The sequence below is a fragment of the Onychostoma macrolepis genome, chromosome 15 (genome assembly GCF_012432095.1).
Source record: "Onychostoma macrolepis isolate SWU-2019 chromosome 15, ASM1243209v1, whole genome shotgun sequence".
Classification (NCBI taxonomy): Eukaryota; Metazoa; Chordata; class Actinopteri; order Cypriniformes; family Cyprinidae; genus Onychostoma; species Onychostoma macrolepis.
This window is the reverse complement of record NC_081169.1, coordinates 1,228,232-1,249,020: the sequence shown is the minus strand read 5'-3', so window position 1 is coordinate 1,249,020 and position 20,789 is coordinate 1,228,232. Positions and strand designations below refer to the sequence as shown.

Here is a 20,789-nt window from a genome sequence, read left to right as displayed (position 1 = left end):
ACGAGTCATTATTTTATTCACAATAGAACATAGAGAACATAACACATGTTTAAACTGTGAAATTTTACACTTTTATCCACTAAGTGTGCTTCTTTCAAATTTGATGCCTGCTTCAGGTCTCAAAAAAGTTGGCACGGGGGCAACAAAGGGCTGAAAAAGCAAGACATTTTGAAAAGATTCAGCTGGGAGAACATCTAGCAACTAATTAAGTTAATTGACATCAGGTCTGTAACATGATTAGCTATAAAAGGGATGTCTTAGAGAGGCAGAGTCTCTCAGAAGTAAAGATGGGCAGAGGCTCTCCAATCTGTGAAAGAGTGCGTAAAAAGATTGTGGAATACTTTAAAAACGACGTTCCTCAACGTCAAATTGTGAAGGCTTTGCAAATCTCATCATCTACAGTGCATAACATCATCAAAAGATTCAGAGAAACTGGAGAAATCTCTGTGCAAAAGGGACAAGGCCGAAGACCTTTGCTGGATGCCCGTGGTCTTCGGGCCTCAGACGACACTGCATCCCTCATCGGCATGATTCTGTCATTGATATTACTAAATGGGCCCAGGAATACTTCCAGAAACCACTGTCGGTGAACACAATCCGGCGTGCCATCTGCAGATGCCAACTAAAGCTCTGTCATGCAAAAAGGAAGCCATATGTGAACATGGTCCAGAAGCGCCGTCGTGTCCTGTGGGCCAAGACTCATTTAAACTGGACTGATTCAAATTGGAAAAGTGTTCTATGGTCAGACGAGTCCAAATTTGACATTCTTCACGGACGCCGTGTCCTCCGGGCTAAAGAGGAGGGAGACCTTTCAGCGTGTTCTCAGCGTTCAGTTCAAAAGCCAGCATCTCTGATGGTATGGGGGTGCATAAGTGCATACGGTATGGGCAGCTTGCATGTTTTGGAAGGCACTATGAATGCTGAAAGGTATATAAAGGTTTTAGAGCAACATATGCTCCCCTCCAGATGACGTGTATTTCAGCAGGACAATGCAAACCACATACTGCAGCTATTACAACAGCATGGCTTCGTAGTAGAAGAGTCCGGCTGCTGGATTGGCCTGCAGTCCAGATCTTTCACCTATAGACAACATTTGGTGCATCATTACACGAAAAATACGTCAAAGATGACCACAAACTCTTCAGCAGCTGGAAATCTATATCAGGCAAGAATGGGACACCAAAACTCCAGAAACTCATAACCTTGATGCCCAGACGTCTTCAAACTGTTTTGTAAAGAAGAGGAGATGCTACACCATGGTAAACATGCCCCCGTCCCAACTATATTGAGACCTGTAGCAGGCATCACATTTGAAATGAGCTCATTTTGTGCATAAAATTGTACAATTTCTCAGTTTAAACATTTGTTATGTTATCTATGTTCTATTGTGAATAAAATATTGGCTCATGTGATTTGAAATTCTTTTAGTTTTCATTTTATTAAAATAAAAAAAAAAGTCCCAACATTTCCGGTATTCGGGTTGTAATCAGTTGGGTATCTGTGACTTCTTTTCTGCTAATTATATTATAATAAAATGACCAGATTTCGTCAGTGGTGAAAATATAATTGAAATCTATGAATTAAAACACACACACACACACACACACTCACACACACGCATGCACTCATTCACTCTCACTCACTCACTCACTGACTCACACACACGCACACACACGCATGCATGCACACACGCATGCACTCATTCACTCACTCACTCACACACACACACACACGCACACGCACTCACTCTCACACACACACACACACACACACACATGCACTCACTCACACACACACACACACACATGCACACACGCATGCACTCATTCACTCACTCACTCACTCACTCACACACACACACACAAACACACACACACACGCACGCACTCACTCACTCTCACACACACACACACACACACACACATGCACGCATGCACTCACTCACACATGCACACACGCATGCACTCATTCACTCACTCACTCACTCACACTCACACACACACACACACACACGCACGCACGCACGCACGCACTCACTCACTCACTCACACACACACACACACACACACACACACACACACACACACACACACACACACACACACACATGCACGCATGCACTCACTCACACATGCACACACGCATGCACTCATTCACTCACTCACTCACTCACTCACTCACACTCACACACACACACACACACACGCACGCACGCACTCACTCACTCTCTCACACACACACACACGCACGCACGCACTCACTCACTCTCTCACACACACACACACTCACACACACACACGTACATCTGGTTTGTTATCCTTGTGGGGACTCTCCATAGGCGTAATGCTTCTTCTACTGTACAGACCGTATATTCTATTGTCCTACACCTAAACCTACCCCTTACAGGAGACTTCAGGCATTTTAGATTTTTAAAAACTTCATTCTGTGTGATTTATTAGCTTGTTTACCCGTGACAGGAGTCCCCATGAATCTGTGTGTATTCAGGTTTAAGTCCCCACCTGAACAGAAAAACAGGTACACACACACACACACACACACACACACACACACACACACACACACACACACACACACACACACACAACTTTGTTTAATTTATTTTTGCCTTGCTCTTATGCTCAATTTTTGTTATTTGTTAAAGATTTTACTAGATTTATAATTGATAACATTGACCCCACTTTTTATTAGTGCTTAGAACATGTTTTATTTGGTTTTACTAATATCCCTTCAAATAAAAGGAAAGAGTAGGCTACTACATTATAAATTAAATTTACATTTTTGCTAAATTTCCTATTCATAAGTGTAAGTACAGTAAAACCAAAATTATTTGGTTCTTGAAAAAGAAATTCAAATTTGTCAAGACGATTTTTTTATTTACATAATAATAAAGCAATTAAGACTATCTCCATTTGTGAGTCATTTTATATATTTACATAATGTTTAGCCCATCCCCTGGCTGTATGTGTATTATTTTTTTGTTTGTGTTTTATGTTTTCATGTGTATTATTGTAGTCATAAAAAAATATATAAAAAGCCGCAGCAGTGGTTTGTAGCGCCTCCAGCGGCAGCGCCGGAGAACTGCAGCCGTTTAACTCGTTCCTCGCCCGCTGTTTGTGTCCTATCGGTGGAAGATGGCGACCAGAGTCCTTCAGAGCTCCTGCTCAGGCCTTCATCAGGCCAAACACGGACACCTCACCGCTGTTATCAGGTTTGATCGGCCGCTTTGATCTCGATCACGCGTTATAAATGTGCGAGCTTTGTGCTTTAGCGAAACACGAGCTGCACGAGAGTTTCTACACGGAGTGGCGCATTAGATAAAGAGCAGACTACGAGTATTACTGCTAGCAGATAAATACAGACACTTTATTAATGTGTTGATGGTAAAGAGTCTGCGTCATTAGCTCCGCGGTTAATGCTTGCTGCGGAATCAAACGCGTCCGCACGCGCTGCTCAAGGTCATAACTCATAACTCATAACTCAGGTTATGGTAGAGACAGTATGGAGTGTTTTAGCTTCCGTGCACTGATTAATAAAAGGCTGTAATAGTTATCGATGTGATTGATGAATGATGCATTCAGAATATCAGAAACACGTGATCATCTGACATATACAACCTCAGTGATTACTGTACTGTGTTTCTGAGGAAGTAAGGGTGTGTATGGTCTTATCATGCAATGTTGCATATATGTGACCCTGGATCACAAAACCAGTCATGAGGGTTTATATTGTCTGAAAGCTGAATAAATAATCATTCCATTAATGTATGGTTTGTTAGGATCAGACAATATTTGGCTGAGATACGACTAAATAGATACCATCTAAATATTGGAAAAAAAATCACCTTTAAAGTTGTCCAAATGAAGTTCTCAGCAATGCATATTACTAATCAAAGCTTAAGTTTTGATATTTAAGGTAGGAGTTTTAAAAAATATCTTCACGGCACATGATCTTAATATCCTAATGATTTTTGGCATAAAAGAAAAATGTATAATTGTGACCCATACAATGTATTGTTGGCTATTGCTGCAAATATAGCTGTGCTGCTTATGACTGCTTCTGTGCTGCAGGGTCAGATATGTGTACTATATCAGTATAAAAATGCAGAGCTGGTGCTGTTTCAGGGGTCTGTCGGCGTCTAATAACCGGAATCGAGAGGACAGCTGGTTCAAATCACTGTTTGTGCGGAAGGTGGACCCGAGGAAAGACGCTCACTCCCATCTGCTAGCCAAGAAAGAGGACAACAACTTATATAAAATCCAGTGTAGGTCCTGCCCTCTGCTGTGAGACGTCTCGGCGCTCGTGCGACGTGTTCATTAACTCTGTTTCATTGCTTGTGTTGCAGTTCACAACGTGAAGCCCGAGTGTCTGGAGGCCTACAACAAGCTCTGGTAAGCCAGACTCGAGCGCTGCATGAAAGAACCGGCCGTTTGGTGTTAACTACACAAAACCAGCTGCTTGTAACGTCTTCAGAGTCTCTCGAGAGCGATCTGATGTGACTACTGAGGTTCAGAGCAAATGTCCTGCTTTCTATTCCTGTCAGTGATTGGCAGCAGCAGTAGAGCCCTGATTAATCACAGTCTCGGTTTGAGTTCAGTGCATGTGTGAAGTCCAGCTTGTGTGCTTGTGTCCGCAGTGATGAGGTGCTGCCGTCCATCCACAGCGACCGGAGCTACCCGTGTGAGCTGGTGGGCACCTGGAACACCTGGTACGGAGAGCAGGACCAAGCTGGTAGGACCGCCTCGCAAACCACACCAGCACTTTCATAGGAGCTGAGATATAAAAGGATATTGAGATATCTTTAATATGTCTTGAGGTACAACCATGCTAGGGCTGGACAATAATTCAATATCAGTATATATCGCGATATCACCGTTATTGGAAAAAATTATATGATTTTTAAACACGTTTCTGATATTTCGACATGCATTACCAGTGTTTTCCGTACATTGATTATTTGTGGCATTTGACTTCGTTGGATGAACATGAGCACTGCACGTTTCAAAATCAAAACACGGCGCCGGTGTTTAATATGAATGTATCTCTGAAGGGAACCGACTGTTATTATTTATTATTATAATAATAAATCTTTTTGAGCAGCAAATCAGAATATTAGAATGATTTCTTGGTAGTTTTTCTGAGGCTTTTTAAAATATTGTTCATATCGATATCAGAATTATATCGTATCATCTGAAATTAAGAAATATATCATATTTATATTTTCAGATCTGTCAGGTGTTTTTTGGCCAGCACTGCATATTAATGAGATGTTTGTTTGTGTTTGATATGAGAATGAGATGTGTTTATGTGAGCACTGACACACTGGTTCACTGTGTAGTGCACTTGTGGCGGTACAGAGGAGGATATCCAGCGCTGACTGAAGTCATGAACAAACTGAAGAATAACAAGGTATCAGTATTACACAGCACATTGTGGGTTTATGTTATGAATATACACCAATAATTTCAGTACACTCATATTTACTGTAGTCTGCATGCGAGTGTAACATCTCATAACATTTTGGCATGAAAATACATGTAGAAAATAGTTGTGTTCGTTGATTAAGCAGCATTAACAGTGTGATTAATAAAGAAGATCAGCCTACAGTCAGAGGGTTTGGAGTAAATAATGGTCAGCGCTGGGAAGGATAGTTTGGAAATGTAACGGGTTACATTTTAATTTTAGAACACAGCCGCCACAAAATCAGACTTCAGCACCTCTTTTTACCTTAAGATCATTCTGAGGTTAAATACAGATTTAAAATCATAAACTATAGTTTAATAGCTATGAGACCGTTTCTGAAATCAAATCTTTTCATAGCTATGTCAGGAAACACTGATATCTAACAATGCCTTGGAAAAAATGTTAATCTTAAAAAAATTAAGTATATACATAAAACCAAATAGGAAATAATAAGTTATTGAATAAGCAAGCACCAATAAACATTGGTGTTTCATATTTTAGAGCAATTTATGAAAGAAATCAATTAAATTTGTATGTGTGTGTGAAAATATTCAGATGCAACCCCCTTTTGTAATTGTTAACATTTTCAAAAGTAACTGTAATTTAATTACATTTAATTAACAGATTACAGTTACATTTATTTAGTAATTAAATTCTGTAACTCTGTAACATGTAAGGAGTTACTCCCAGCACTGTTGATGGATGCAGTCGTATCAGGTCACATCTGCAGGTGGCGCTGTTCACACAGAATAGAAAATGATTACACATAAAGTAAAATGGTGAAGGTGATTTCACCAAGTGCAACATGTTCCTGGATCAACATTCCAATCAGCCAATCAGAGTTAAGGGATAAGTTAACGGGAAATGTAAATTTTAGCCTTACAACCAGAGTTGGGTGCTTCTGCACCCTTGTTATTCAACCATCATTTCCCTCTGATTTTAGGGATAAATTATGGGTAGAATTAGGTCTATATATTTGGACAATAATGTTGATCCAGGAACATGTCTGTCTTGACAAAATCACGGTGACTGTGATGTCAACACAATGTAGATTTTAAACCTGGAAGACGAAAACCGCGCAAAAAGGTCTAAATTAACCAGTTTTCTCAAACAATTAAAGTGCCCCGTTTATGGGTAATGAAAGGTTCATATTTTGGTTTTGGATGCATGCAAGGTCAAAAAACACTTTTATTTTCTTATAATATGCATTTATTTTGACCTTGCTTGTTCAATGACTCCCAAACGATTCACTCAACGATTCATTTTTCCAAACCCCTCCTCTGCGTGACGCTAATCTGCGGTGATTGGTCTGATTTTCATCACATCTCACCTGTAACACCTGATAAAGCAGCGTTACCAGGGAAACTGCTCCAACAGCGGCACCTAGTGGCAAAGAATGAATTTGCATTTTCATTCAGACCAACATGAAAAGACCAACAAGTCAGCGGCAATATGCTAATGTTTCATGCTGACGTCAAAATGAAGCGGCTTGGGATTCGTTTTAAAAACGACTCGTTTGAATGATTCAGAGTCGACTCTTTCTTTTGAGAGACAATAACTTTATGGACGGTGCACTTTCAGATTTAAAGCTTTGCAGGATGTTTTCATTCACTTAGAGCTGTTACACACTGCATGAAAGATCATCTTCAGAAAACCATAATAGGGCACTTTAACATTAACGGATGCTAACATTGTCTTGTGCAACACAAACACCTCTGCTAAAATCCCAGGAAAAGTAGCCTGGGGTTCCACGAGCCTGTTAAAGCGCTGCTGTCTGGTGTCTCGCAGGAGTTCCTGGAGTACCGGAACGAGAGGGGCAAGATGCTGCTGTCTCGCAGGAACCAGCTGCTGCTGGAGTTCAGCTTCTGGAACGAGCCGGTGCCCCGAGACGGACCCAACATCTACGAGCTGCGCTCCTACCAGCTGAGAGTGAGTCTAAACCAGCAGTCCGGCCTGTGAGGAGCAGCAGCAGATCATGTGTATCATGTGTTTTGAGTGGTGATGGAAACACTTCCTTATATTGCCAGCACGATCAAATTGAATAGACCATAAGTGTTAAACGTCACCGGTCCTACAGGCTTGCTGAAGCTTTTTGAAATGAGTTCAGATGTTCAGTTGTTGTTGTTTGTCTTGTTTCTTGCAGCCCGGGACCATGATTGAATGGGGCAACTATTGGTAAGAGCGCAAACAATACACAACACAGCTGATTAAACTTGAACTTTGAATTAAATGTATGTTTACAGCTCAAAGCACAGTTTAAATAATTGAAATGAAGTGTTTTACATGCATGCACTGCTGTAATGTACTGTATTTAATGTTTTTGAGCTCATTGAATGCTACAAAACGTGTGTTGTGCCAGAGTTCGCTATAAAGCTGCTGCGAGATCCGCAGGTCTCACTAATATAGAACCGTTGCCATCCTTATATTCCTGAGTGTTTCTGATTTCAAAAGTCATTATGATGTCATCATGTTTTGTCATGCTGCTGCTGAGAATTATGGGAAATGTAGTTTTTTCTCTTGGTAAATCATCTAAATGAGTATTTATTTTTTTTTGGCAAGATTTGATGTTATGGTTACACTTTATTTTGATAGTCCACTTTAGACATTCTACTAACTCTCAGTAGGGTAGGTTTAGTTTCTCATAGTCCGTATGTTGTGGACCCATCAAAGTAAAGTGTTAGCAGATATTAAGCAGACAGTCTACTGATACTCTAATGACTGCTAGCTGACATGTAGTTCCTCACTGTTAGTAGAATGTAGTAGAAGTGGACTATCGAAATAAAGTGTTACTCTTATGATCAAGAGCTAATGTTTGTGTGAATGGATCCAAGACCTGTTCACACTCGTCACATCCGTCCAGCAGCGGACTGGAGCGCTTTCCCGTCTCGGTTTGGTGTGAATACACCTTTCATTAGAGCTTCACTCTGTAGCTCAGTGCTAGCGACGGAAAGCGCTTCAGTGCCCAGCGAACGAAACAGAAAGCTTGAATGCAAGTCACTTTAGATTAAAGCCAAGTGCATATATGTTAATTTCTCGATCATTTGATTCCTGGTTGAAATAGGCCTTTCCTCAGTGATTTGTCTCACTCTTGGTGTACACGGGCCTTTATAAAGCGCTGTGTGATTCTTCATCATTCAGAAGTGTGTGATGTACTGTTCCTCAGGGCGAGAGCGATCAGCTACCGGCAGCACAACCGCGAGGCGGTCGGCGGCTTCTTCTCTCAGATAGGAAACCTCTACATGGTGCATCATCTCTGGGGTGAGAATGAACACGTGCCACCGGACAGAAACATTTCATCAAGTCACGTTTACAGACTGTTTCAAAGCAGCTTTGCATTAATAAGCAGCAAAATCGATAATCAGATAAGAGACCAATCCAGATTCAGCCCTGCTGAAGACAGTAGATCAGTTTAGTTCTCATCCCACAGAATCAGCGGCATCTCTCGTGTGTCTGCAGCATGTTTATCATTAGATGTTGGGAAGCTCAGCACAGACGGTGGTGTATCTGGTACATATCAGGAGTCTTCAGTCAGTTTTTTGAGGCAGAGGGGTCTTTGGTGGATGAGCAGAGCATATTTTACACATATTATCAAACGGTAGTTGGCACCTCTGATATGTATGGTTTTGTCCATCTGTTTCAGCGTATAAGGACCTGCAGTCCAGAGAGCACACGAGGAACGCCGCCTGGCAGCACGAGGGCTGGGATGAAGTCGTCTATTACACCGGTAAACACACGTCACAGCCACGCCGCTGCAGTTATAATCACATTCTGTTCACTTCTGACCGCTTCTGATCTCTTTCTCTGGTCATCTTTGTTCATAAGTCAGTGATCTGCATGCATTTACAGTTAGGTCCATATATATTTGGACACTGACACAATTTTCATAATAAAAAGGGGGCGGTACATATTAAAGAGCTGTAATTCCTTAACCTTTCCTCCAATTTTGATGAGAAAAACTGAATATTTCAAATTTCAAATTAAAGCTCAGTCTGCACTTTAAGCCTGTATTCATTATATAAATGTATATGTATAGACAAGAGCAGTTTAACATTACTTTTGTCAGATTCAGTGTCAGAATTATTTCCATGGATGTCTAGTGATACTGTTATATTTTGACACACGGTTGCTCCTAAGTTCACGCCGGTCGTGGTGTTATTTGTTGTTTTCAGTGCCGCTCATCCAGCACATGGACTCCAGGATAATGATCCCGCTCAAAGCGTCTCCGCTCCAGTAACGCATCCATCGCAATCATCACGTCTCGTCCCCATGAGCTCCAGACCAGACCGCGACATCGGATACGTTCACTGCCGTGATTAACTCGTGATGTCAACCGACGTCACATACAACACACTCGTTCTGACCATAGAAATTGTCTAAAAGTTGCACCAGCAAACCAAATTGAATTTGTAGGAATGAAGGCAGTGACTGTAAGTTTTAAGGAGACATATCTGAAATCTGCTGGTTATGTGAATCTGTATATTGCTAGGCTTGGAAAAACAGCCTTGGATCTGTTAAATAAAGTTTCATTGGAATTTGTAAAGGATATCAAAGAAAGTGCATTGCATTACCACACGTTTAGACTATGAACCCTTTTTAGTTTGGCGGGCGATACATCTTTGATTCATCATGTTTCAAAACAAACAGCATATAAGAATGCCTTAGTTAATGCAGACGTGTATGATAATTTACTGTTCTCCCTGCTGAGAAAGCACTGTAACTGTGCTCGAGTGCTGCAATCTATTCATGTATTTATTGCATATTTATAAGCTGTAAATATAAACCCCACATGGAGAGGATTTTATGTTTTTGTAACCACAGAATCCATCCTACATATTCTGTGAATCAGATCTGGACGAGCCTCACTGGGGACAGGCTGTGTGCAAAATTATTTTGTTTTGTTTAGAAATTGTTTTTATTTAGTTGCTGTATTTTTATTCTGTTTCCACATAGACGTGCTTTTTAAATGCCTTTTTTTTGTTGTGAAATGTCTGCAGTTTCTGGTTGAAGCTGCTCACTGACAGACTGATTTAGTTTTGTGTGTGATCGCAGCATGCTCAGTCTCCCGAACACTGATCTGATGGGGATTTAACAGCACAAGATGTTTCAAATCAATTCAATACTGTAATAAATCCTAAATGATCATTCTACGACATTGTGTCATGTTTACACGGATAAAAGACACACAACAGCTGTTACTTTTTTATTACTTCTTAACCAATATTAAAAATGCTATTTTTCAAATATTTATTGCATACTGAAGTGGACAGTTGTTAGCTTAAAAATAATCACTATCAAGGGGTAATATAGTGTTCTCTCAAAGTTTGACCTCCAAACACGAGTCAAGATTCATTAGTTAAAAGGCTAACCGTACAGAAAACAGATCGTCTTCTATATAAACAATTTCATTTCAATAATAAACTCTAAAAACACACAAATGTTACGAACTGTGCATTAGGTGAAACTAGGAAAGGCACAAAGCTAGTGCATGACCACAGTATGCTGAACTCCAGGACTGCTCCAGTCGTCACTAGATCTTCTCCAGCTCCTTGAGCAGCTCCCCAAAGCTCGTGACGTACCACGAGGACTTCTCCTTCACCTGCTGCCGCACCACGTTCCCACCGAACCCGATGAAAGCGCTCTGAAAGGGACACGACAGCAGTTCTCAGAGTTTTAATAGCCAGTCAAACTAAACACCACTAAAAGTGGTCTTCTAGCAGGTGAAGTGCAGTAGCAGAAGTCAGACTAGTGACAGACTGTAAATGGAGTCATAGCCTGGTACTGTACTTTATCTCTTCAGCTGAGAACTCACTACACAACTGTCAGGCCGATTATGAATGTAATTTGGTCTTGACGATGGATCGTGTCCTTCATAAAACAAGTTTACCAAATAAGCCAGGCTTATTTCAGTTAGTATGACTTATTTTGAACAGCAAGTGACAATAAGCCCGACTAACTGAAATAAACCGGTCTTATTTGGTAAACTTGTTTAATGAAACATGCCCCTGGTCTGTTCCAGTTGGGCTCAGTCACTGTTTGCAGTCGGCAGGAAAAAAATAAAAAAATATTTGCACAGTGTGTGGTTTATAAAGATTATATTTGCATATGCGGTCAAAGGTCATTCAGCTTCATTTTGTAATTGTGTCAAATATTTTTCCTGATTACACATCTTGTGACTTATTTCTTGTCTCTACTTTATTTCATAAATTAATTTTGCAACGCTGTTTGCACCACGCTCTTCTGTCATTTGATCTTTTTATTTTATTTAAGACTGTCTTTTCCCATCAGCGATGAATGTAAAATAAAACGTAAAAGAAAACTGTTTTCGAGAGTGCGGATCATAATCTAATACTAAATTAATTAATCTAGCAATTTAAATGGGTTTAGACTTTGTTTTTTCTGCAGTCGAGAAAAGTAAAATAGCCTAAATTTATGTCAGTGATTTCTCTTATTTTAAAGATATCAAGAATTATTTTATTTCGATCTGCAGTTTAATATTTTATTTCGATCTGCAGTATAATAGTTCTCAGCTCCACATACACAGGAACTCAAACCAACCACATCTACTGCTAAAACTGGTCACTGGGGTTCCTCAGGGATCGGTTCTTGGACCCCTCCTCTTCTCCACTACACTACATCACTGGGTCCCATCATACAGGCACATGGATTCTCCTACCACTGCTATGCTGATGACACACAGCTCTACCTCTCCTTTCAACCAGATGATCCAACAGTAGCTGCAAGGATCTCAGGTTGCCTGGCGGACATCTCGGCATGGATGAAAGAACATCACCTGCAGCTCAACCTGGCAAAGACTGAGCTTCTAGTCTTCCCTGCCGCTCCAACTCTACAGCATGATTTCACCATCCAGCTAGGTTCTTCTTCAATTACCCCATCAACTTCAGTCAGAAATCTTGGTGTAATCTTTGATGACCAGCTGACCTTCAAAGAGCACATTGAAAAGACTGCTCGATCTTGCAGGTTTGCACCATAGACTGTAAAAAAGATGGACGACACGTCTCCGCTTCCTTCCACTATAGAAAAGTGAAGCGAATACATCTCAGTATGGCCGCTGCCATCTTGAGTAAATGACGTCATTTGGAGCCCGAGTCTGCGCAGTAGAGTCGTGAGGTGGAGCCGCGGAATCAAACTCCCGCCCAAACTCCCACAGACCCAATCAACCATAACGACACGCCCCGTTTTTATAGCATCAAATTACTAGCTAAAATCAAACATATCACAAAAATGAACAATTGAACATATATCAGCGTGATGATAACTACCTTACAAAACCATATTTCGGAAAATTGTATTGGAAGTGTAATTATTTTTTTTATTTTGACTGAAGTCCCATTCGTTTACATGGAGAGGGCGGGGTTTATGACCTGTACTGCAGCCAGCCACCAGGGGGCGATCAAAGAGCCCGCAGCTTCACTTTTAAGGACGAGTGAGACACACCCGGTTTGCACTATACAAACATCATTAAGATCAGGCCCTTTCTGACGGAGCATGCTGCACAACTTCTTGTCCAGGCCCTTGTCATTTCTAGGCTGGACTACTGCAATGCTCTTCTGGCTGGACTTCCATCAAACACAGTCAAACCTCTACAAATGATTCAGAATGCAGCGGCACGACTGGTCTTCAGCGAACCCAAAAGGGCCCATGTTACACCTCTCTTTATCTCCTGCACTGGCTACCAATCACGGCTCGCATCAAGTTCAAGACACTGATGCTCGCATATAGAACAACCACAGGCTCAGCACCCGCTTACCTGCACTCACTATTACGAATCTACATCTCCTCCAGAAGTCTGAGATCTGCGAGTGTGCGGCACCTAATGGTACCATCACAGAGAGGCTCTAAATCACTTTCCAGAATGTTTTCATTCACCATTCCTGGCTGCTGGAATGAACTTCCCACCCCTATCCGGAATGCTGGATCCCTGACAATTTTCAACCGACACCTGAAAACTCATCTCTTCTGTCATCACTTGACTTCATCTTAAAGAAAGCAAAGGTTATTTTTTTAGTTTTTGTTTTTTTAATTAACCTCTCCCTTTCTAGCCAGTATTTACTCTGAACAATGCCTGAAACTTTGTATTGCAAGCACTTCCTGTGTCTATTTGCCTCTTTATAATGAATCGCTTATTGTATTCCTCAATTGTAAGTTGCTTTGGATAAAAGCATCTGCTAAATGTAAATAACAAAAGTTAAGAAAAAATAAGCCTTTCTTTTTTTTCTTTTCTTAACTTTTAACTGAAGAATATTTAAATCTACTTCAAGGAATTTAACACCTCTGGTGTGACTGTAAATGCAGATCCTGAGCCAAAAACTCTTCACCAAACACCAATGACTTGTACTTATGGGTATAGTCATTTTAGACACTTCCAAAACTGTGGCAACAAAGATGGAATGTATTTTAAAATGGTACAAGTCATCGGTGTTTGGTAAAGAGTTTTTGGCTCAGGATCTGCATTTACAGTCACAGCAGAGGTGTTCAGCTTGGATTAGGACTTGGCTTTCTGCAGACCAGTCAAGTTCTTCCACACTGACTCAAATCAGTTATTTCTTTTTGAACCTTGCCTTATACACAGAGGCATTGTCATGTTAGAATAGAAAAGGGTCCTGTCCAAACTGTTGCTTTAAAATTAGAAGCACACAATTCCCGACAATATCATTATATGCTTTACTTTAGTAATTTCCATGAGTACAAATCTTAATATTAGTCAACTCTGTTCATTAGAAGGAGGTGTCCCAATACTTTTGGCAATATAGAGTATGTATATATACACATACACACACAAACACATACATACACACACACACAATATTGTACTCACCGCAGGAGGACAGGCCTCCAGGTCCGTGGCTCCGTCTCCAATCATCACTATGTTCTGGAAGCCGTACTGCTCCTTCAGCATGCTGATGACTCTGCCCTTCCCGCCAGACTGCGCCGTGGGCTGAGACTCATCGAAGCCGGCATACTCTCCTGATGGACACAGCACACACGCGTCAGTCGCTAGCTAGCACCAGCGGCCTGGGAGCCAGTGGCAGCTCTTACCGTTGAAGAAGAACTTGAGGCGGTTTGCATAGACGTGATGGAGAGGAATGTTGAGCTGGGACGCCACGTGTTCAACGATGCAGCGGAAACCGCCCGAGATGAGGAACACCTTCACGCTACGCTGATGAAGCTTCTCCACCAGCTCCCTGAGCAGACAAACGATCATAATAATCTCCAGAAACATGTGGATACACTCTATAAAGTGCTGGTGTATGCTGGGACCAAACTCTCCCACTCTTTCACTGCAAGCCCCCAGATATCAACTAAAAAACTGCAGGCTCCCCAACCACCAAAGACTGCATCCCAGCTCTCCCTCCTCCTCCTGTGAGAGCTCTCCGACCGCTGCCACAACGCCAGGCCCAAACCCTCCTCCATCGGCTGTAGGTGAACCAAAAACAACTGATAACAGCTCTCAGTGATGTGTGTCGGGTCCCCGCTATACTAGCAGCAACTGTCACAAATGTTCACAGAACAAGCGGGAGCCCAGTGTGCCTGTAGCCTTCTCTATCTCTGTTTAATCACGTGATAGACAGTCTAAGGCCTTCTCAAGCCGTACGGCTGATCCATCTAATCTGCGGCCTGTAATGCATCAAACGAAGATTGCTGTAGAGACAAAATGTAATTCCATCAAGTTAGCATTTTTAAACATCGCTCACTAAAAAATAAACTATTTCTGATCAATGATTTAATAACCACAAATAACCTGGATTTTGTGTTTCTAAATCAGGCGCGGCTCGTCTATATGGGCAGAACCCCACCAAAATATTCATCCACAACATAGACCTCTAAATAAACTGAAACAATAATAAATTGTGAATGTGTTCAGCATTCTGCAAAACATATTTTTCAGATTTTCGATACCATTTTAAGTCATAAAGTAAGTCCCGTGTATGGCTTTAGCAGGCATGTATACACGATACTAAGCGGGGCAGACATGCCCGAGACCTCCCGAGCTCAACAGCGCCCCACAATTTTGCAGCGTAACTCTGTGGTGAAAAGGGGAACTGCAGCGCGCTCTAATTGAGAGCCATTGGGGCAGATTTGAGACCGCCCCGCTTATTTTCATGTTACCTTACGTGAACCTCGCTCCACCAAGACGATATCAATCCGCTTCAGCTGTTTGTCTGCATCAGGTCAGTAACTAGTTGGCATATCTGTTTTTTTTCTGTGTGTAGTAGTGGATCAAATTAACAAAGTATACATCCTTTAGTTTAAATGTGCTCACATGAATAGCCTTTAGCTAATAGCAGCAAAACTGTACAAATGCTGGACATCCACACACCACACCACAGTATTATCACCACGTACACCTCCATAACAATGTGCATGATACAATTCTCATTAAATAATAACACACTCACCTGTCATTTGTAAATAAAGTCCATGGGTCTGTCATTCCACGTCCCTTTACTCGTATTAAAAAGTAAACACGGCCAACAATAGCACTCATAATTGCAATCTTTAAAATGGCGCATAAAACCTTTGCCGACCTTTGTTATTTTGGGTGTAGGTCTTCCTTTCTCAGTTATTCGCTTTTGTCTGCAAAAGACGTTTTTAGTAGACTGGCAACAAGATCTGTGCCGTGTTTCTCAAGCCTCTAAGAATTACTCTCAAGAACACTGCTAAGAACTGACTTGAGTGACAAAAAATTCTTGGCTCAAAGCTGCACTTAAAAGTTAGTTATCACCTTTATTTATACAACGCTTTTAACAATACAGATCGTGTCAAAGCACTTAACAGTATCAAATTTAGCAATCATCTCAGTCGTAATTTAAGCGAAGTGTAGGACTAAATCTGAAGCGTCGGTCTTAGAGATGATTCACGACACTTTGCTGTGCCACAAACGGGATTTTGGATGATGACATACGCATGGACCAATCACGGAATAGATTTCCTTAATTAAGAATATTCTCAGATAAATTCACGTTGAATGGGAAATAGACTAGGTGCCTATCTTTAGTGATGCAGCGCGGAGAGCCGCTTCAGAAACTAGCCACGGCTGACCAGCTCCTGCAGTGTAAACAAGGGGTAAGACATTTATTCATCATACCGTGTAGATCGCATAACACTGGAAGAGTAAGAGTGATTCTTAGCTTTAAGAAATTTGATAACTTGCTTTTATACTTAAGTTTGAAAGCAGGAGTAAATTTCATGAATTCTCAGCACTTAAGACTAAAATGGCACTTTGAGAAGCTTGATGAATACGGGTCCTGGTGCAGGCGTCATTTTCTTTTCATTGACTTTCACTTTCGTAGCTTGGAAATCCCATTTTTCACACAATTTTATTTTTATACGGCCAGCAGAGAAGGCCCTGCTGCCCCTTACGGTATATATTACGGTGATATATTGATCTCTGTTACCACTGAATCTAGATCTGTCTCTGTCAGAAAGAGATGCATTAACGAGAACACTAGTGCGCTATTTATGGAGGCTATATCTTCAACACCAAGCATTTCTGCAGACTCTGTTGATCTTCTCCTGGATTCCTTTAACTCAAAAGTTATGAATGTTATTGATGATATTGCTCCTGACAAAGTCAGTAAGAAGACTGGCAGACAGAAATCACCTTGGAGAAAATCAACAGCAGCTCAGAGTATGCAAAGACTGAAGCGGAATGTGGCGGAAGACGAAACTTCAAAACAGTTTTAATGCATACCTGTCGGCCAATCAGAATCCAGTATTCAGACAGACCATGGCATAAAGTAGAGTATAGTGTATATCATACACATGTATACATGTACAGTGTATGATGTGTATATCTTATTAAGTTGGCTTGAGAAAGCCAACTTACTGAAATGCTATTTAAACTTCTTATTATTCTTCTGAGACTAAATTCACAACTCTAACTCCTCCTAGAGCTTTAACTCTACAGACTCCAAACTCAGCCCGGATCTTCAGACTGGTCTGACTCGAGTTGCTATATCTTTTCTAACTGATCCGACTTACGGTTTTCCTAAAAATCACGAATAAAACTGGGGGAAATCCCATAGACGTACAGTGACGGAATGTTCAGATGAGCCAAGACCTTGCCAGCTCCAACTGTCAAAATTTAAATCTAAACACACTGAAGCCCATTAGACTCAATCAGACTTCCCTTCTATGTACTATTTCTAACCCAATCAAACTCATCTATCTCTCTATCTATCCTAGCGAAATGCTAATAACATGCTAGTCACTTGCTAATCATGCTAATCGACCTGCTAGTAGCATGCTAATCATGCTAGAAACATGCTAGCAACATTCTAGTAACTTGCTAATCATGCTAGCAACATGCTATTAGTATGCTAATCATGCTAGTAACATGCTAATCATGCTAGAAACATGCTAGTAGCATGTCAATCATGCTAGCAACATGCTAGTAACTTGTTAATCATGTTAGCAACATGCTAGTCACTTGCTAATCATGCTAACAACATTCTAGCAACACCCTAGCAACCACCCGGGTACCTTAACAACCGCATAGCAACACCTTAGCAACCACCCCAAGTACCCTAGCAACCACATAGCATCACCTTAGCAACCACCCAGGGTACCTTAGCAACCGCATAGCAACCACCCTAAGTACCCTAGCAACCACATAGCAACACCCTAGCAACCACCCCGGGTAGCCTAGCAACCGCGTAGCATCACCCTAGCAACCAGCCCGGGTACCTTAGCAACACCCTAGCAACCGCCCCAGGGTACCCTAGCAACCGCATAGCAACACCTTAGCGACCACCCCGGGTACCCTAGCAACACCCTAGCAACCACTTTGGGTACCTTAGCAACCGCATAGCAACACCCTAGCAACCACCCCAAGTACCCTAGCAACTGCATAGCAACACCCTAGCAACACCCTAGCAACCGCCCCGGGAACCTTAGCAACCGCATAGCAACCACACTCAGTACCTTAGCAACCACATAGCAACACCCTAGCGACCACCCCAAGTACCCTAGCAACCATCATAGCAACCACTATCTATCTATCTATCAAACTTTAAGCTTTTAAAACTACTTTAAACTTCAAACTATTTCAGACTGAAATCATCAAACTTAAAACATTTAACATTTTTCAAACTTCTTAAACTTTTTAAAAACTTTTCTAACTTTCTGGTCCGGCTTTCTCAAGCCAACTTAAAGTTTGTCGAGACAAACTTTTTTATCTAGTTAGTATTGCTGTAATCATTAATGGCACTCTATAATCAGTGTTTTTAATTTCTGTACGTGTATTGTTAGTTTGGCAGTACTGCCACTGTAAAACAAACAAGATAACAATCAACAACTGAAAATTATTTCCTGAAGGAAGGATGTTTACCAACTTACTTAATACCTGGCGTCAGCTGAGGCGGGTGGTCAGTGATCAGTTTGTTGACTTGCTCCCTTGAGCACTTGATGATGGACAGACGCTCACTCAGAGCTGTCTGGAATGAGACGGAGCCGCCCATAGCCCTCCGGGTCCTGCGGGCCAGAAAACACAGACAGGTAAACAATAATAACAATTTATTCAACAGTTCTCCCGAGTTACCGTCTTCAGCCATTTTGGAGAGTACCCCAGAACATAATCAACGTAATCCGCGTTGTTTATGTTCAGTAGACAGCGTGCACATGCTGAACAACGCTGATGGACGGTAACTCGGGGAGAAGAATTGTTGAATAAATTATGTTATTGTTCTCTTTGCGCACAAAAAGTATTCTCGTAGCTTCGTAAAATTACGGTTGAACCCCTGATGTCACGAACGATTTTACTGATGTGTTTCTGTGTTGATCGTGGTGATATCATTGCTGTCTATGCAGGACCAGAGCGCTCCGATTCCATCAGAAATATCTTAATCTGTGTTCTGAAGATGAGCGAAGGTCTCACGGGTTTGGGACGACACGAGGGCGACTAATTAATGACAGAATTTTCCTTTTTGGGTGAACTACCCCTTTAAAAAGTAAAACTCAAAAGTAAAGTAAGGCATTACTTAACATAAAAAGTAACCAAGTAACGTAATTAGTTACTTTTTTAGGGAGCAAGGCAATATTGTAATGCATTACTTTTAAAAGTAACTTTCCCCAACACTGCACACTGAAGTGCTCTCAGACTGCATACTGTGTGTGTGCGTGTGTGCGTGTGCGTGTGCGTGTGTGTGTGTGTGTGTGTGTACACTAGTTAGGCTGCTCGATCACACAAGTGTTTGATGTTGTGAGCAGCTTTACTGACATCTCCGTGACCGCGTCACCGACGCCGCAGAACTTGGCGAGCTCGTCGATGCCCTCCTCGCGGATCACGGTGCTGTCGACGTCAAAGCACACGGCGTCCGCGCGCCGGTACAGCTCCTGCGTCTGCGCCGCGGTCGTCATGGTGATCACTGCGCGACAGGAAACAGGCAGCGTGAGAAAGAACGCGACACAGCAGCGAGAGAGCGAGGACCGAAAGCGCTCATCTACAGCAGAGTCTAAGAGCCGCAGCGATGCATGATTAAACGCATTCATTCATCTGAACAAACGGGGTTATTGCATCAGCCTCAGGCGGGGTGATGCAACAAAACACGCGCACACATCTACACAGGGTTACACTACTCACAAGAAGATTGTGACACACTCGTGCACAGTTCAGATAATACTCGCTCACTTTCCGAACCAGTAAATGCAGAAGACACCGGGCGGTTTCCGAGCTGTTACCTGAATGCAGGAGCAGGAGAAGCGCTTCCAGGCGTCTGTGAGGAGACTCCGCAGGAATCTGCCATTCATCGCGTCTCTGAGCCAGCCAATCACAGCACAGCCGCTCACTCGCCGACCGCTCTGATTGGCCAGGAGCTTCCCGTGGCTGTGATCAAACAGGAAACACGAGTCACACGAGTGTACTTTTTATTGTCTTTATTGAACGCGTTCAGTATATAATTAAAACATGCATCTTACAAAATAATAATCACACCGTCAGACCGGCATCAGTGAAGCCCTGCTTCAGGGGAGATGCCATAATATCAACATTTATATCAGTATCAAAATATATATACATATATATATATATATATTTTTTTTACATTTAGTCATTTAACAGATGCTTTTATCCAAAGCGACTTACAAATGAGGGCAATGGAAGCAATCAAAACCAACAAAGAGCAAGGATATGCAAGAGCTGTGACGAGTCTCGGTTAGCTTAACACAGTACACATAGCAAGGTTTTTTTTTTTTATTATTATTATATAATAAATAAAAAGAAAACAGATAGAATAGAAAAATAGTAGAGCAAGCTTGTGTTAGAGACATTTTTAAACTTTATATATATA

The 20,789-nt window shown here is 41.6% G+C and overlaps 2 protein-coding genes across 4 annotated transcripts; one reads left to right on the top strand and one right to left on the bottom strand.

Annotated features, from left to right (window-relative positions):
- Positions 1–3,069: 3,069 nt before the first annotated feature.
- On the top strand, positions 3,070–10,623 carry nipsnap2 (nipsnap homolog 2). The gene is made up of 10 exons (XM_058744609.1): positions 3,070–3,229; positions 4,143–4,282; positions 4,364–4,409; positions 4,655–4,749; positions 5,357–5,427; positions 7,270–7,410; positions 7,625–7,656; positions 8,645–8,739; positions 9,122–9,205; positions 9,651–10,623. The coding sequence occupies exons 1-10, from the start codon at positions 3,153–3,155 to the stop codon at positions 9,713–9,715; spliced, it is 846 nt and encodes a 281-aa protein (XP_058600592.1). The 5' UTR covers positions 3,070–3,152; the 3' UTR covers positions 9,716–10,623.
- A 45-nt stretch (positions 10,624–10,668) lies between these two features.
- On the bottom strand, positions 10,669–20,316 carry psph (phosphoserine phosphatase). Of its 3 annotated transcripts, none has more exons than XM_058744610.1 (6): positions 20,182–20,316; positions 19,721–19,868; positions 18,841–18,975; positions 14,539–14,684; positions 14,318–14,466; positions 10,669–11,119 (listed from the first exon to the last, which is right to left on the bottom strand). In XM_058744610.1, the coding sequence occupies exons 2-6, from the start codon at positions 19,858–19,860 to the stop codon at positions 11,009–11,011; spliced, it is 681 nt and encodes a 226-aa protein (XP_058600593.1). In that variant the 5' UTR covers positions 19,861–19,868; positions 20,182–20,316; the 3' UTR covers positions 10,669–11,008. The 3 variants fall into 3 exon arrangements, with proteins under 3 accessions (XP_058600593.1, XP_058600594.1, XP_058600595.1); XM_058744611.1 differs by having other exon boundaries at positions 20,084–20,187; XM_058744612.1 differs by lacking the exon at positions 19,721–19,868 and having other exon boundaries at positions 20,182–20,309.
- Positions 20,317–20,789: the final 473 nt, after the last annotated feature.